At 42.9% G+C, this 18,371-nt stretch overlaps 1 protein-coding gene across 1 annotated transcript in view; it reads right to left on the bottom strand.

Moving 5' to 3' along the window:
- Positions 1-18,371, bottom strand: part of USH1C (USH1 protein network component harmonin) — a 94,508-nt gene that overhangs the window by 50,306 nt on the left and 25,831 nt on the right. Inside the window, exons 5-12 of the mRNA XM_090032570.1 lie at positions 15,210-15,318; positions 15,072-15,096; positions 14,235-14,292; positions 12,164-12,267; positions 10,514-10,598; positions 10,305-10,364; positions 9,535-9,591; positions 7,122-7,264 (exon numbers count right to left, since the gene is read on the bottom strand). Of these exons, the coding sequence (XP_089888696.1) occupies positions 7,122-7,264; positions 9,535-9,591; positions 10,305-10,364; positions 10,514-10,598; positions 12,164-12,267; positions 14,235-14,292; positions 15,072-15,096; positions 15,210-15,318 (641 nt within the window). The remainder of the gene's footprint in view (positions 1-7,121; positions 7,265-9,534; positions 9,592-10,304; positions 10,365-10,513; positions 10,599-12,163; positions 12,268-14,234; positions 14,293-15,071; positions 15,097-15,209; positions 15,319-18,371) is intronic.

Genomic DNA, 18,371 nt, shown 5'->3' with positions numbered 1-18,371 from the left:
TCCATGCCTTTTATGTGCAAATTTGCATGAACGCATAGTTGCATAATTCCACATGGTGTACCTAACCAGTTTCACTACCCTCCACTGGACTCTCTCCAATTTGTCCAATTCCTTCCTGTAGTCAGGGGCCCAAAACTGGACTGCTCCAGATGTGTCCTTACCAGTTGTGTATAGAGGGAAGGAATCACTTTCCTCAACCTGCTGGCAACACTCCTACTAATGCAGCCCAGTATGCCATTAGCCTTCTTCGCAGCAAGGGTGCACTGTTGGCTAGTATTCATCTCATTGTCCAGTGTAACCCCCAGGTTTTTTTTCGTAGAGCTGCTGCTTACTCAGTTGGTCCCCAGCCTGTAGTGGTGCCACGTTCTGTTCTAAGTGCAGGACTTTGCCCTTCTCCTTACTGAACTTCATGAGATTTCTTTTGGCCCAATCCTCCAAGTTCTTGGGGTCTCTCTGAATTCTAGCCCTACTCTCCAGCATATCTAGTACACCACTCAGCTGGGAGTCATCCGCAAACTTGCTGAGGGTGGACTCCATCCCAACTTCCAGGTCTTCGATGAAGATACTGAACAAAATCAGCCCCAGGACTGACTCCTGAGGCACTCCACTTGAGGTCAGCAGACAACTAGACATGGAGCCTTTGATTATTTCCCTTCAGGGGCGACGCGCAGGGGGTGCATGCAGATTCATGTGCACCCCCTGAGCGTGGCGGTACACCCCCTACAAAAAGGTGCCGCTGACAGCGTTGGCAGCACCTGTGTGTGGTTGCTGCTGGCTATCCCACCGCTGACACCACTGGTGGCATATGCGGGCAGTCCGCAATCCCTGATGTCCGCTGCTGACACTGCTGGCAGCACCTGTGAGTGGTCGCCGACCCCTGGTCAGCGCCTGCCACCCCCCCAACCTCCACCGGCACTAGTGGCACCTGTGGAAGCTCTATGCTTACCACCACTGTGCTCCCGCCGCCGCCAACACAGCTGTGTCCCCCCAGCTGCCGGGGGGAATGTATCGTTCATGCTACCCTTTAAACGCAATGATCCGGCTGGTTTTCTATCCACCTTGAAGTCCATTTCTCCAATCCGTAGTTCCTTAGCTTGCTTGCAAACATATTGTGGAAGACCGTATCAGAAGGCTTGCTGAAGTAAGGGTATATCATGTCTGTTGCTCTTCCTGCATCCACAGAGCCAGTCATCTTATCATAGAAGGGAATCAGATTGGTCAGGCATGACTTGCCCCTAGTGAATCCAGGCTGACTGTTCCTAAACACCTTCTTCTCCTTTAAGCACTTAGAGATGGGTTCCCTGAGAACTGCTCCATGATTTTTCCAGGGACTGAGGCAAGGCACACTCAGATTTGAAACAATATGTCGCACATATCATCCACTTCATCTCCACCCACAATAGCTTCACTTTCAAAAATTGACACTTCTTCTAAGCCATTCTAAACTATGGGCACAGCTATGCGCTCAAAGATGGCTCCTCATTGTGCCAACCTCTTCATGGAGGAAGAATTTCTAGGAACTGCACCACTAACCTTACCCCATACCTGTGTTACAGAGATGATATTATCATCATCTGAACTAAATGCTTGGATTCACTTACTGACTTCCACCACAGGTTTAACAACTATCACCCCTCAATCAAATTCTCTCTGGAATGCTCCTACACTAATATCGACTTTCTAGATACCAAATTCCACATCTGGGATGGCACCTACAAACCTTATATATAAAAAAACCCAGGGACCACTATTCCTATGCCTACAAGACAAACAGTCATCCCAGGCATGCCAAAAAAGCTGTAATCTACAGTCAGACCCTCAGCTACCACAACAAATGCTCTGAGGGGAACACTTGTGATGTCCACCTGCAGTCTAAAATCTTTCCTTTATAAAACAAGGACACTCCAGCAGATAAATAAACTATACAACTGAAAGCTATCCAAATACCACACTTTAACCCAAAGCAAACCCTCCTGTGATTGCACACCTCTGGTGGTCACCTACCACCTCACACTGGAACCAATTAAACAACTACAGCCTATACTCAACATAAATCACACCTTTAGATAAATATTTCCAGCCCCTCCCCTCCTAGCTTTCAAACAACCCCCTAACCTTACCCAGCTCATCATCAGAAGCAAACTCCACACTGCTCAACAGACTTTAAGTGGGGCACAGCATTGCTCTATCAAGAAATGTTTAACTTGTCAATACATCTCCACTGCTACAATAATCAACACCCTACATAATGAAACCATCAGAATCCATGGATCCTACACATCTTTTCCAAAATGTGATATATCTGATCCAATGCACCACATGCCCTCGTGGCAACTATATGGATGAAACTAAACAGCAACTATGCACCAGAACGAGCTTTCACACCAAAAATCTAACGGGCAGACACACACATATACCATTAGGAGTACATTTTTTCATAGAACAGACACTTTCTCTGACCTCACTTTTCTCATGCTCAAGGGAAATCTATCTAATACCTTTAAAATGGGAAGTGAGGAACAAAAATTCATAAGCTGGGTGAACGCTACAATCCAAGGTTTTAACACTGATATTGGCTTTAAGGCACATTATGTCCACCTGATGCCTAAATTCTTCCCACACAAGAAAAGCGATAATGACCATCCTTCCTTTTGATAGACCTTGATATCCAAGTATTCAGCTTCATTTCTTCTGCTAATTGTTTGTTTGCTGCTCCTGGGAATTTATTTTCCCCCTCTTCCAAATGTTTTTACTTTTGCTGTACTAACTTGTCTCCTCAGACCTGAAGAAGAATGACTTGGTACTCAAAAGCTTGTCTAACTCTATCCCAACCACATTGTTGGGCCAATAAAAGATATCACCCTAAGAAACGATCCGCTGGCTAGGAAATTGGCTCCGTGGTCGTAACAGCCAGAGGGTTGTAATTGATGGCAGTCACTCATCGTGCTGCCCTGTGACCAGTGGGGTCCCTCAAGGCTCTGTCCTGGGACCCATACTGTTCAACATCTTCATTAATGATATGGACATAGGAGTCAGGAGTGGACTGGCCAAGTTTGCCGATGACACCAAACTTTGGGGCAAAGCATCCATGCCAGAAGATAGGCGGGTGATCCAGGCTGACCTGGACAAGCTCAGCAAATGGGCAGACAAGAACCTGATGGTGTTTAACACTGAAAAATGCAAGGTTCTCCACCTTGGGAGGAAAAACTTGCAGCATCCTTATAGGCTCGGCAGTGCTATGTTGGATAGCACTACAGAAGAAAGAGACTTGGGGGTCATCATTGACCACAAGATGAACATGAGCCTGCAATGCGATGCTGCGGCTAGTAAAGCGACCAAAACGCTGGCTTGCATCCATAGATGCTTCTCGAGCAAATCCCAGGACATCATTCTCCCCTTGTACTCGGCCTTGGTGAGGGCGCAGCTGGAGTACTGCGTCCAGTTTTGGGCTCCACAATTCAAAAAGGATGTGGAGAAGCTTGAGAGAGTCCAGAGGAGAGCCACGCGCATGATCAGAGGTCAGGAAAACAGATCTTACGATGACAGGCTGAGAGACATGGGACTCTTTAGCCTGGAAAAGCGTAGGCTCAGGGGTGATCTGAAGGCCACCTATAAGTTTATCAGGGTGACCACCAGGATCTGGGGGAATGTTTGTTCACCAGAGCGCCCCAAGGGATGACGAGGTCGAACGGTCATAAACTCCTGCAAGACCGTTTCAGGCTGGACATAAGGAAGTATTTCTTTACTGTCCGAGCCCCCAAGGTCTGGAACAGTCTGCCAGCGGAGGTGGTTCAAGCACCTACATTGAACACCTTCAAGAGCAAATTGGATGCTTATCTTGCTGGGATCCTACGACCCCAGCTGACTTCCTGCCCTTTGGGCAGGGGGCTGGACTCAATGATCTCCCGAGATCCCTTCCAGCCCTGATGTCTATGAAATCTATGAAATCTATGAAACCCTTGCCTCTTGTTATATTTTAACATTTAAAAAATGAAATGTCAAACTATTATGAATTTTTCCCTTGTTGAAATTATTTACCAAACTCAGTCTGAATTCAGAATACTTTCAATCCAAAGGTGCGATTTTTAGTAAAAAAAAACCCTACTTGACTGATAATTTTCATTTGGCTTTGGAGAGTTCACCTCTTTCCAGCAAACAGAGAAAAATCACCACAATACATCAATTAATGGGAAGACAGTAGATGAGAAGAGAATGTGGGCCTCCACACCTTTTAACCAAGTACTTTGTTGCAACAGAAATCACCACATCAAGCCCTACCCAACATGTCTCTCAATTCTGACCCTGTTGCTCCCATATTAATTGGCTTACTTTAACATAAATAGATAACCAAGTCATTTTGGAGCCAATAGTTATCTTGGCCATAGTTGTGGCATTTCTGTCAGCTGTGTATAGCTCTTAAGGCTTTGAACTCAGAGATTTTTAAATCAAACAACTTTAATATTAGCTGGGAAAAAAAACCTATCATTCTTTCCTGTGGTTTTCAGAAGCCAGTAAAAACATACCTTGTAGTAAATGCAGCCACAAGCTTAGCAAAGTCATAGCGAACAGATGCAAAGCAAGAGTAAAACTTTAACTTTGTCTGAAAGTCAGACTACTGGGATTCTACATCCAATTTTGTGGCCTTCATTCTTAGTTATGCTATGAGCCCTTTTAACTGCTCTGGCATCACAGAGGGGTTTCAAAGTATCAGTAAATTACATTTATACTCACTGGGTGCATCTACATGAGACATTTACTGCAGGGTTGACAAATTATTTCCACAATAAAGGTCTCGTATCTACATGTGTAGCCCTATTGGGCCACAGGAAACTAATTAACTCTGCAGGAGGGTAGAACTTGTAAATACAAGTACTAAAAGGGTAGTACAAGTACTATGCTACTGCAGTTTTTTCATGTGCAGCAACACACATGTAGATGCTGACCTGGCTGGCTGGAGCACAAGGGTGCTTCAGTCTGGGGCTAGCCGGCAGGCAGCTCCCACACCAAAGCACCCTTGTGTCCCACTCAGACCCTCCGCAACATGTTGAGTCAGGTCAGAACAGCCCTGGGCTGACAGGCTGACTTAGTGGGGTCTCCTGCCAGATGGGGCTACTCCAACCTGGCTCAACATGCTGCAGTCCCAGGTGCATGTTTAAATAGCAGGCCTGGGAGCAATAAACTCTAGTGCAACATGCGCCAGAGTTTACTGCTGTGTGCTAATAGCACATGTAGATGCACCCACTTTAAAGCCTCCTTTATACTGCCACATTGGAGGAAAAGGTCCCCGATATTAAAAAGAAGTCAGGCTCATAAGTTGAGGAAAATAATGTAATTACTCAGTGCCTCAGGTTTCCTATGAGTCACATGTAACAATAATTATTATCCATTTTTTCTAACAGCAAGCCTAACACCACTGCTGAGAGTAAAGCAGAAATTGCATCTAAATTAGAAGAACTAGAATAGATTTGGACAAACTGAAGGAAGTGCAAGCAGGTGCATGAGAAAGACCACTGGGAAAGGAACACAGATGAGAAAAGTCAGTAAGAAAAGATACAGGTTTTATAACTTGTCTATGCTCACACTGCATGAGGAAAAGAAGGTAAAGGGGGAAAGAAGGCATTCAGGGACAACAGAGTCCAAAGAAAATGAGAACACAACTACGCCATGAGGGAAGTTTCAAATGAGTTAAAAGTAAGTTGATAATATGATTCTACTTTTGACAATCCAGGCAGTGGGGGATTGGAATATTAGGGAACAGAGGTGGGATCAGAGGAGGAAGGCCAAAGAAGCTGAAGAATCATTTTTTTCTCTCCAATACCTATGTTCTTGTTGATAACTGTAAGCTGCCCACACAAAGTGACAAATCGCTGCTGCCGTGATGAATATTGTATTCAAAGAATTCTACCACCTACCTTCATGCATCTGTTGTTTTATTTAAATCAAGAACGAAGAAATCCTAGAATCTTAGCTTCAGCTGAAACTGCAAGGTTCCTGTGGATCACCAGTAGCTACTGAGCCACCAATGCCTGGATTTGGCTGTCCTTACCATTCAAAGAACTGCAAGGGGATTGCTATGGCCAAGTTTTCACGTTTATCTGTCTTGCATAATATAAAAAGGTAATTTGATCAAGGGAAGTGCTTTATTGGCTTCCTAAGAAACAATTCATTTGAAGAAATTCACTTTGTGGTCAGTGTACCGAATTCAGATAGCAAGAAAGTTGTAGCCTTGTGGTTTGGTATTCTTGAGAGACCTTGGTAAATGTAAGTGAAAGTGCTTAAAAACAACCATTTTCTCTACAATATAATCTAGGCATGGATACCTATTGCTGAATTCATCCTTATATATCTCATGCACAGGCAAAAAGCATAACAAGTACTTAACATGGTTTGTGGCCACATGGTAGTGCCAACTCAAAGTATGGTCCAGCTATTACTTATTGTATTATCAGTTCACAACATACTTCTATCTGCTGTGGTTTTCTTTTGCCACTACTTCTGACTCTACTAACCTACCCCCTCCCCTACCTCTCTCCTGCATGCCAAATTCCAGTCTTTTTCCAGCTCCTCTTGCTATATATCCTCACTGCCAAGAAGGGATCACAGCTAGAAACTTCATATGCACTCTCAACTGCTGCTGGCTCTCCCCCAACCATAGGTGAAGAATTGAGATTCAGGTGTGATAACTGCAAGACAAGGGTGGTTCTTATTTGTTATTGAATGGTTTTATATAGATGCTATTGGTACCTTCCTTGGACATAGAGGTGATGTGTTTTAGGCACATCTACATTGCAGTCTGCTGAGAAGCTGGGTAAATTAGCCCAAGCAGAGCTTTTTATTGCTGTGTCTGAACCGCCTGCAGTAGTTGGGCTTGCTTAGGAACCCTATGTATCCGTATACCACTCTGCAGACTGTAGTGTAGCCATACCCTTGAATGACCTTAGCTTTGAAGTTCCAAAATGTCCACAGGGGTGAGGAAGAAGGAAATTGGAAGGAGAAAATCTTCTAGAAGCAAGAAAAAGTTAACTTGAATTTAGAGTCTTCTCACATTTTTTTCCTGGTCATAATTGCCATTTTTAAGTCAAAGCTCAGTGAATTATAACCCCTTCCTCTAAAGGACTTACAGCTTCTCTTTCTCTTGCTGTTCTTTGAAGATTTTATTCGTCTCTAATGCGAGCCGCTTTTGATGCATTAACTCCTGACGCTCCAGTTCATGAAGGCGATCCTCTCTCTGCCGCTCTTCTTCAGTCATGAAAAGCTCTTTTCCCTGCAATCAATCCATTAAAACAGAATCACAAAAATTATAGTGCTCTTAGCTCCCCTAACAAATCATTCTGAAGCTGCTGGGGCAGTTGTATACTTGTATAGCTTCCTCCCGTTGTTTCTTCAGTCTAGGATCCATATTCTGTTTTTCAAAGATGGGTAGGCTTCTTGAGGGCAAGCAGGTCAAGGGAGCCACTTGACCCTAGGACCTTAGGCTTTCCAGATCACACTGGAGTCTTTGAGACACAGGAAGAGGCCTTATTCTGCTACAGCTCATTCCTCTGGATTAGCACAAAACAGTAGGGCTGTGGGAAGTTTCGGGTGCTGATTCAATTAGGAGAAGATGCGGTCCAATTTGACAGCCAAATCTTCAAATCCGAATTGGATCAGAAGACCAATAAAAAAAGTCTGAATTGATTCGGAAAAGATTCAGAGATCTTCGGCGATTCGGGTAGTCCCTGCTCACCACCACAGGGAGCTGGACCTGGACTCCATGCTGGTAAGTAGGAGGTGGTTGGGGAAGGGGGAGAGGGGAAGGGACCATGGGGGGACCCCACCAGGCCCCATCCCCTGCCTGCTCTCCCAGCCCCCCTGGCCACCCCCCTGGCCCCTGCCCACTCTCCCAGAGACAGTAGGGGATGGGGACTCATGGCAAAGCCCCCCACACAGCATGGGGTAGTGGGGGGTAGCAGGAATAGCGCCCCCCAGCCTGGCAAGAGCCGGTGAGTTGGGGTTTTTTGGTTTTTTAAAGAACCAGGAGGTGGGGCAGCCATGAGGGGTGGAGTGGGGCAATGGAGTACAGTGGGGATTGCGCCCCAGCCTGGCATGAGCCGTTAAGTGGGGGGTTTTTTGTTTTTTTTTAAACAGCTGGGATGCTGGGGCTAGGAGAGCAGATGGGGGCTCATGACACAGCCCCCATGCAGCACAGAGCAGTGGGGCTCGCCCCCCTGCCTGGCAGCAGCCAGTGAATGCTGGGCTTTTTTTTTTTTTTATAAAGAGCCAGGAGGCTGGGGCCAGGCGGGGCAGCCATTGACAGGGCTGGGAGAGCGGGTTGGGGTGAGGCCTGTTTGATTTGGAGATTCGGCCAATTCGGCGGTGGCTGAATCTCCAAATCAGATTCGGTCAAATCAATTTGGGACAGTGGTTCAAATCACCGAATCAAATTACTACCCCTGAATTGGCTGAATCCGAATCTGAAGCGAATACTAGCCGCTTTGCGCAGGCCTACAAAACAGCTGTAAGTGAACTAGAAAATTCAGTCCATAGGAGTCTGAATCTTCTCTCCAGTGGACCAGTTCAATATGACTGATTTCAGTGTAGATATTTGTGATTTATATCAATGAAAGAAGAATCAGAGTGACTGATACCAGTTGGCTGACATTGGTACAATTAACTGCAGAACTTGACCCAGTGTCTTGCCACTATCTCAATTCAGAGTTTTAGCTATTGTCTCTGCCTGCAAACCTGGATTAAGATTACAGATATGATTTGCAGACATAAGTGCAGCTCCCAGTTGTAACCCAGAACAATTTCTACAAAGCATCCTGAGTTACAACATTATCCCAGACCAAACAGAAGTTCACTGTTGGTTTCAGGGAAAGGGAATCTAGCTTTAGGCTGGGAGCATGCAGCTAGGTTCTCATATCAATGGACATGGCTTTGTACCAGTTCTGGCTGTTTTCAGAATGGGAGGGGGAAAGGCAACAGAGGGAGCTCATTCTTGGGGCTTCCCAGCTGGGGCTCAAAGGTGGGATGGATGAATTGGACCTTGCCCCCCACCTTGGGGATGGGCGGGGCTCCAATACAACCGCCCCACCATCCAGGGGGACTGAAAACCCCCGAGACTGAACTCCCTCTGCTCTCTTTCCTCCCTCCCATTCTGAAAACAGTGACCGGCTGGGAGGCAGTGCAGACACAAGTTACAGAAGATGTTACATTTTGAAACATCTTTATCCGATACCTCATGCAATGAGGGATCAGTTTTTTACCTGACTGGCCATTTTTTAAGCTGTCTGCAGCCGTGCGCTTGTGTTTGGTCACAGCTAAGGGCTATTTTCTGTGTCCAGATCAGGTGAAAATTGTCACTTCTGTCTGTACCCTAAAGACCTACTGACTTCACAGAAAGACTCATGGTCTTCAATAGATTTTAGGTTAAAGACTCAACAAATGGACTATGAACTATCCTGAAACAAAGATTGCTTTACTATTTCTTACCTACAGGATCTATTTAATACTTTTGGATAAACCTTCTGTTCTGATAGACTTATTACTTACAGCTCCTGCTACTACAGAGATAGTCAGTGTACGACTGCTTTTTAACACTCTCACAGCCTGCAAAAGAAAGTAAAAAAAAAAATCAATTTGATATATAAAGATAACAGACACAGAATAAGTAGAAAGGTTTTTGTATTCATAGTTTCAAGTCCTAGAAGGGCCATTAGATTGTTTAGTCTGACTTCTTGTATATCACAGACCAGGGTACTTCATCCAGTTATCCCTATACTGAGCCCCAAAAGTTCTGTTTGACAAATATGAAGACATCAAGATAGCGGGAAGTGATGGATTCTCCCTTTTTTTCCAATGGTTAATCACTGTATTTCTGCCTTATTGATCATTTGTATTTGTCTAGCTTTACCTTATAACTATTTGTTTTCGTTCAGACTTTCTCTCCTGAATTAGAGTCCTTTTGTACCCACTACTTTCTTACTTTATCCCTATTAATGTAATTATTACAATCAAGTCACATATCCATCTTCTTTTTGCTAAGCTAAACAGTTTCATCTCCTCTCTCTTTCTTGAAGAGTGAGTGGAAGGTGAGTGAGGCTTGGATTTTCAAAGAGATCTGCTTAGAGTCAATGGGAGTTCAGTGTCTACATCTTTTATGCAGCATTCATTCATATAGCCATCCCTTGCTAAATGGCATCTACAGGGCATGCACGCTTTTGGGGGCTGGCAGTGTAAGGTAGAGTGTACACTTTAATGTTAGAGACTTTCTATACACAAAATACATTTGAATTAAATTAAAACAAAATTATTTTCCCTACCTCTTTGTGATCCACTTTTGAAAAATCCACTCCATTTACTTCAACAATCTGATCACCAACCTAAAAGAAACAATTAAAAATAATGAATGACACTCACTTCATTCTTTTACTGTTTTGCATGGTATTTTTGGCTCCTGAAAAAGTTCATAAGAAATAATTGCAAAACAAGATCTTCTTGCAAGATCTTATCTGGAGCAGAATATGCTCACCTCTAATCCCACTTCTGCAGAAAGAGATCCTGGCTTAACATTGCTAATAAAGATGCCTGGTTTTTGCGTTGGACCACTGGAAATACTGAAATTAACAGAAAAAACAAGCAGCGTTATAGGATAACACAATACAAGGAAAATGCCATACTTGTTGGAGTGCTCTTCACCTCTAATTTAGGCAAACCCTCCTACTTGTTTCCTGTGTTACTTAATGACTGAGGAAAACATGATGGGAGAAGATCCACAGCAAAGTCAGTGAAGCTGTACCAATAACACCAGCCAAGGATTTGGCCCACTGGATTTAACATCATCATCACTAAAATACAGAACATACTCTGTTTAAGCGCGTAGCCTCTGAACTGAAAAAAAAATGCTATATGCTTATAGTTCGGAGTGGTGTTGCAGCCACGGTGGCCCAGGAAATATATAAGAGGCAGGGATTTTTTTGTGATACCTTTTATTGGACCCACTCTATAGTTGGGAGAGGTGTTAGACAGTTACATTACAGCTAATTTACAGCTGGTCCAATACAAGATATCATAAAAAAAAGCCTTGCCACATGCTTATGGAGGGATTCACATATCCAGCTTTAATGTAAATAAACAATGCTCATTAAGTACAGAATGCTATAAGTGCTGTGGAACTGAATAGCTCCTTTCCTTTTCAAGGTCTGTTTTGCAGGATAAGGAGCCTTCACAATGATAACTACTTTAATAAAAAATTATCATTAATAAAAACATTTTGGACTAGATCCTTAGGAGATTGTACCTTCGCAGAAGTCAATAAAGCTACAATGATCTACAACAAGGGAACTGGCTCTTGGATTACACTAAACTAAAAATGTAAACAGCATACTGATTATATGCTCATATTATATGCTTTTCATTCAATGGTCATGCTTTTACTAACCCGTATATATGAAACACCAATATATATGTATCTATATATTAGTGGTGTTTCATTTAAATCATGGGAAAATGTGCATTTGGGGTTACTTTTTTTTTTTTAACTGAAAATTGGGGATTTTTTAAAATCAGATAAAATCAAGATCCCTGGAGAGAGTTGCTTCAAACTGTGCCTGTAGTAATCTGATCACAGGTTGTTACCTGCCTATCCAATGGCTGGTCTATACATAAAGATTCACTAAAAAAATGACTTCAATTTAAATTCACTTTGTGGAGAAAATGAGGAGTTTCTGTATTATCATGATACTTATTTTACCAATTGACCATTGTATTGTTTCATACCTGGTCTCAAGGACTTAATTTCTCTTTAGAGATACCCCTAAAGAGACAGGGTGTGCTGTCTGGAGGTCTGCCTCCAAATAGGATATCTATTAAGGATTATTAGCAAATCAGTAGTCTTGGCTCTAGCAAGACCCAGCCACACTTGTAATACATTTTTTTACTATTTTGATGCTAAAAGCTCAACTGCAAGAATTCACCATGTAGGCATCTACACTGACATCTCACTTGTGTTTAAATAGCACAATGACTAAGATAGGGGAATAATTTAGTAACAAATATTATCTTGTATTAGGAAAATACATTTCCTGATAACACACAAATGTAAATATTAGTAATGACTGCCTTGGATTTCCTCACTCCAAATTTACTCATGCTTCCTGCAAAGCATATTAAGTCTACTTACCTGCATCCCATACCCTTCGTACCAACCAAACTAATGAAGACTTTCTTCTCATTACTGTCTCTTCCTCCAGATGAAATGAGCCCTGCCATGCTGCCTTTTCCTTCCTGCATCAAAAGAAAAAAAGGTCATGAGTGAAATCTTTACTGTAGTTAAGCCACTGCTGACTGAAACAACTCAGAATTATACTCCGTGGCTAAGTACAGACAGTCAAAAAGCCCAAGGCTGAATCTATTCAATTTTTGTAGGTTAGTCTAAACTGTTTAGATTGAACCAATAAGCAAGTGAATAGACATTCACTTTTGATTCTGGAAATACAGCCACATGCCTACAGTGGCCAAGGCTGGAAGCCAGGGGGTGCTAGAGCATGCCTCCCTGCTCTCCTGGAGCAGGCAGCTTGGGCCAAGGTGAGCCCGCCCTGTGAGGAGTGGTTTGCAGTGGAGGTGCAAAGCATCCTGGGATGCTGGGGGACTGTGCGTTAACTTGCATCTGGAGGGACTCTGGGACAGAAGTTCAATAAACCAATTTAACCTAAATCACTTAAGTCTGATACTACATCCATCCAGGTTTATCTAAAACTGGTTTTGGCCATTTTTGAAGCAGTTAATGTCCACTGAACTTCAGTTGTTACAGATTTGAACCAGTTTCCAATCATTTATACTGGTTTATGTGTAATTTCTGTCCCTAGCTTATATGTTTAAAGGTGATGTCATCTGCTTCCAATATAAAAGTGGAACAAGTACAGCTAACTTCAGAACAGTTGAGCCAGAACTGAGTTTAGCCCTTTATTATTGGAAGGATCATCAAAAGGATTGAGCCACATCTCATGAAAGAAGTGGAGAAAAGTTGAAGAAAGGACAGAAGAAAAACAAATCAGATATTGATCTCCTGACAAAAATATTACTTAAAAGTATTTGGAAAAAGCTTACCTGTTTTTTTAAAACCAATTCTTTCTTCTGTAATCCCAGCCTAATAGGGCTGCACATGTAGATGCAGGATGTTAACTTAGGAGCCAATTATACTACTCTGCAGTAAATGTCTTGTGTAGAAGTGCTCAGTAAGTATAAATGTAATTTACTGCTGCTTTGAAACCCCTCTATGATGCTAGAGAGGTTAAAAGTCATTCACTTTTAAACTTTAACTGAACAGCCTGGCTACACCAAGTAACCTGTTCAAAAATTTACCTTTAGCAATATAAAAGAGCTTGCTGAATTATCAAATCTAAGCAAAAGAACCAGTTTTTATTTTCACGAGTAAAAGTCATTTCCTTTCTATAACAAATTTTTTTTTCTACATAGTCTAGAGTTTTGTTTCTAAATATTCTAGAGGTAACTATTTATTCTGGGTTACATACATTCTTCATATATAAAGGGCTTAGTCTGTCCCTCTGTGTGTCTGCCTTAATACTCTTGGAGCATTCTGATTGGTTGTCTTGGCAACCAATCGCAATGCTTACTGAAACAACTGATCAGAGTGCTCCATACAGACAGACACACAGTGGAGCTCCACCATGACTGCAGGGATAGAGAGGATGGAGTGGGCCTACTCCCTGGAGGCAGTGGCGGTGCAGGGTGGTGGTGGCACAGCACTGGCCTTGTCCACCCCTCTGTCCCTTCCATCATCTAGCAAACTGCCTGTCAAGAATGATGGCGGGGATGGAGTACCACCACGATGGTAGGGACAGAGGGGCGGGGAGGGGAGTCCAGTGCCATGCCACCACCACCCTGCGCCGCCGCCACCTCCAACGAGCAGGGCTGGGGGTAGGGAGGTCGAGGCCACCACTTAGAGGCAGCAGTGGCATGGGGGTGCTGGCAAAGAGGGGGCGGAGGGGATGGTGGGGAAAGCTTCCCCTGCCTGCTCCTGGGAGGCGTCAGTGCCGAGGGGTGCTAGTTGGTGGCACTCCATCCCGGCCTGACCCCCTCCCCCAGCATTCTTGGTGGGTAATTTGCTAGTTCATACATATTGTACCATACAAATAGAAGCAATCATTCCTATAAGCACAGGAGAAGATGTGATCTCAGTTTCTCTAAGCGTTTTCCTTGAAGGTTCATTACTAAAATATACGGTGCCTCACCCCAGCATCTGACACAAACTGATCCACATATTGCCACTTAAGAGGTTCATCTGCAGAGCTGGAAGTAAAAATAAAATATTTATATTTAATAGGGAAAACATCTTTAAAATGCCTTGAGAATCTGATATTAAACCTGACCTCCAAATAACCTCCTATTTTAAACTTACATATAAATAATACTCATAAAAATTTATATCGTTTTAAAGTTAGGTACTAAGATATTCAAAATGATACCAGGCAAGCATGTAGTTAATTATAACAGTAAAGCTGGTCAGTTAAAAAAGGAACATAAACCATTTCTGGGAAAACTTTTGCTTGTTTTTTGAAAAAAACTTTTGAAAGCAGAAAATCTTTATCAGTTCATGCCCTTATACCTGTTTTACCCACCCAAGTATACAACAGGAAAATTCTCATGAAACATTTTAATTTTATTTCTATTGAGATTCAACATTTTGATAAAAATGAGCATAGACCAATAATCAAAATTTGAAAAATTTTAATAACTGCCACCTCTGAAAAAACAGTAAAAGCTGATATCCCTGCAAAGGGAGTGGAACACATTGTTAAATTAATTTATTGATGTAATTTATAAGAGTCCCAGATAAACTCCACAGATAATTCAGAAACACACCGGCTCACTTCAGACTGGAAATGAAAAGTATCAAACACAAACAAGTAGATATCAATTTAGTCATCTGTAAAGTGGATGTTTATAAACTTTCCAAATGTATTAATGGAGGTTGCTAGAGAATTATTTAGAGATTGTAGAGGGTACCTGGAAACATACAATTTAATTTGTATGGATATGAATTTAGAAGACAGACTGCCTGTGTTTACCTTTTGACAGGTATCATGCCGACATCTGCAAAAATAAAAAATGCAAGTCAGATACCACTTTCCACAGACCATCAATTAGCTATGTGGCACTTTTCTATGGTTTTTACACTGACAGTACATGCATTTTGTGTTACTTACGTCTTACTTTTATGGACACAATTTTCTTTGTGCGGATAAGATTTATTACTTCCTCATGAGTGCATGAAGAGATGGAGTACCCATTTATCCGAACTATCTCATCTCCAACCTTAGACAAAAGAGGTATAAGGAAAAATTATTATACACAGTGTTTTAAAAGCAATTGATTAAAAAAAGCTAAGCATCACTGTTACCTGGCAATCCTTTTGTGCATGGGTTGTATAAAAGGAAAAGAAAACAGTTTTGGATGGTTTACAGAACACCTTAAATACTTCTAGGACCTTGACAAAGTCTAGAGTGAGACTTATTTATTGACTTAAATGGTATATAACATTCAGACAACAACACTAACCATTCTAAAATATTAGCTAATGGAGGAGGTGCAGATATAGCTGTATGGATCAGACTTATTTTATTATATGGACCATATGAGGTAGAGGTGTCAGTGTTTGAATGCAGTTCATCAGGGTTTTTTGGAGTTTCATTTGTTTGTTTTTTGTTTTGTTTTTTAAATCAACCCAGGGTTAAATTCATTTTCACCACATTTTCATGAAGCTGATTACAAATACCTTCTTTGCTATTTTAATGGGTGGGAAACCAAACTTGATCAGACGAGTTTGCTAGATTACAGATAGAAGGACAATAGATTCTTTCAAAGGACTCTAGCCCAGTTTTGAATATAATACTCTCTTATCAATTACGATTGTTAGACAGTGTTTATTTGCATAATAAGCCTAGTTCATTGCTACTGTAAACACTCTTGATTTCTCAGGCCATCTATATTACTTAAGATAACTGCACACTGAAAAGCTGCCAGTCAAACACACACATGAAACCAAGCCACAATCACAACACACTTCTCCTTCCACAGTTTCATAGCTTGTAGGGCTGGATCATCAAGTCCGACCCCCTGCCATGGCAGGAAAGAGTACTGGGGTCAAACGACCCCGGCTAGGTGATTATCTAGCCTCCTCTTAAAGACCCCCAGGGTAGGAGCCAGCACCACTTCTCTTGGAAGTTGGTTCCAGATCCTAGCCGCCCTAACTGTGAAGTAGCGTCTCTTGATGTCTAGTCTGAATCTACCCTCTGCCAGCTTGTGACCATTATTCCTAGTCACTCCTGTTAGTGCTAAGGGGAAGCAGGGACTCCCCCAATGCCTGCTGGTCCCCTCTGACTAGTTTTGTAACAGGCCACTAGATCCCCCCTCAGCTTTCTCTTGTGAAGGCTGAACAGGTTCAGGTCCCATAGCCTCTCTTCATAGGGCTGCCCTGCTGCTCCCTGATCATGCAAGTGGCCCTCCTCTGGACCCTCTCCATGTTGTCCACATCCCTCTTGAAGTGCAGCGCCCAGAACTGGACGCAGTACTCCAGCTGTGGCCTGACCAGTGCCGCATAGAGGGGGAGGATCACCTCCTTGGACCTGCTCGAGATGCATCTGTGGATGCATGACAAGGTGTGGTTGGCCTTCCTGACTGCATTCCCACACTGCCGGCCCATGTTCATCTTGGCATCAATGATGACTCCAACTTCCTTCTCTGTACTGACGAGAAGGGAGTTCCCCAGCCTGGTGCAGTTATTATCACTGGAGAGGAAGCACTGTAACGATGTTCTAGCCCTATGGCAGTGGTGCCCAAACTTCTGGCTTTGTGGGCCAGGAGGGTGGTTCATGATGTGTCCACAGGCCAGATGTGACACAAAGGGCAGGTGTGGTAGGGGCCTGATCTGGCTGTGTTGGGTAGGGTTGGGCAGCGAGGGGTCACCCAGCCCTGATCCAGCCATGCAGGGAGTTGAGGGGCATGGCCAAGACCTGAGCCAGCTGCACAGGGAGAGGGAGTATGACCCAGCCCAGATCTGGCCTCATGAGGCTTCGGAAGTCGGCAGCAGAAAGGATGGTAGTATTAATTGCCACTGCTCTCCTGTCACCATGTTTCTCAACCTGTGGGTTAGATACAACCCATAGGCTGGAAGGTGATCACCCTTGCCCTATGGAGTTATCTGTAACTTTGCCAAACTTCTACTCCATGGCTGAAATTTTCCATGTTTGTGTCTACCTCATACTGAACTGGGTTTTGGAACCATGAATAAAACAGTCATTTTTTTTGAGAAGCACTAGTGCCCATGTGGTTTGGAACAGTATTTGAAACTCGTCGAGGGTTAGGGATGTGTGTTTTAATATCCATTTTAGTATCTTTTTCAAGCTATATACCTCTGAAAGTCATAGGTTTTTATTACTTTAAAGATTCTAGCTGTACTAGACATGCTCTGTTGCAAGCCTGCAAGGGCCAAGCATGACTTTTCCTGTGGTTGTTCCTCTTAAGTCTCTAGGGCTGATGCAATTCCAGGCATGCAAACTGAGAACAACTCTAAGTTCTACTATAGTTGATCCCTCAATAGTGTGAAGGAGAAGGAATAAGCTTATCTGGAATCCAGAAGGGTAACACGACAGCTAGAGATTGCAGGAAGATCCCGAAATGATGATGCACAAGAGAGATGAATTAAAATTGCACAAATAACCTTAGTTCTGGTACTTCCTTACCTTTGAGAACTTCACTTTGCAAAACAATAACATTCTTTTAATGTAGCTTTTTTTGCACGTACTATTCTAGTAAACAGGTCCACAGGACAGATTTCATTATCCTTATTCATACATTCATACTGGGTGCGTCTACATGAGATGCTAACTGGCCAGTAGCCTAATAACACTGCGCAGTACAGTGCAAGGCAAAAACTATCGTAATACATTACTGCACAGTACTATTAGGCTACCAGGGAGTTAGCATCACTAAAAAGCTGCGGTTGGTGCTACTGCGCAGTAGCGCTAGTTACTGTGCATTAATTTAGTGCTTAGTTATACAAGTACTAAACTTAATGTGCAGTAAGTATGGCACATTAATGAACATGTAGATGCACCCACCAAGAATTAGCTTCTTTCTCATTTCCCTGAGACTATTATCAGAGTATGATAAGACTACTGTATATACTCACATTGTAAATCTGGTACAATTTGGCTACACAGATTAAAACGATGCAACCCTTGTTCACACTAGGGGACATTTCCTCACACAAGTTTTCAACAGTGGGGCTACTTGTGTTAAGCAGGAAAAAATTTAGACCAGAGTATCCATTCCCTCTCAGGGCCCTGATACATGGTAATTTTGGGCAG

This window comes from Crocodylus siamensis, chromosome 2 (genome assembly GCF_052110815.1).
Source record: "Crocodylus siamensis isolate JL-2025a chromosome 2, ASM5211081v1, whole genome shotgun sequence".
Taxonomy (NCBI): Eukaryota; Metazoa; Chordata; order Crocodylia; family Crocodylidae; genus Crocodylus; species Crocodylus siamensis.
The sequence above is the reverse complement of the archived record's forward strand: the minus strand, read 5'-3'. Positions and strand labels throughout refer to the sequence as shown.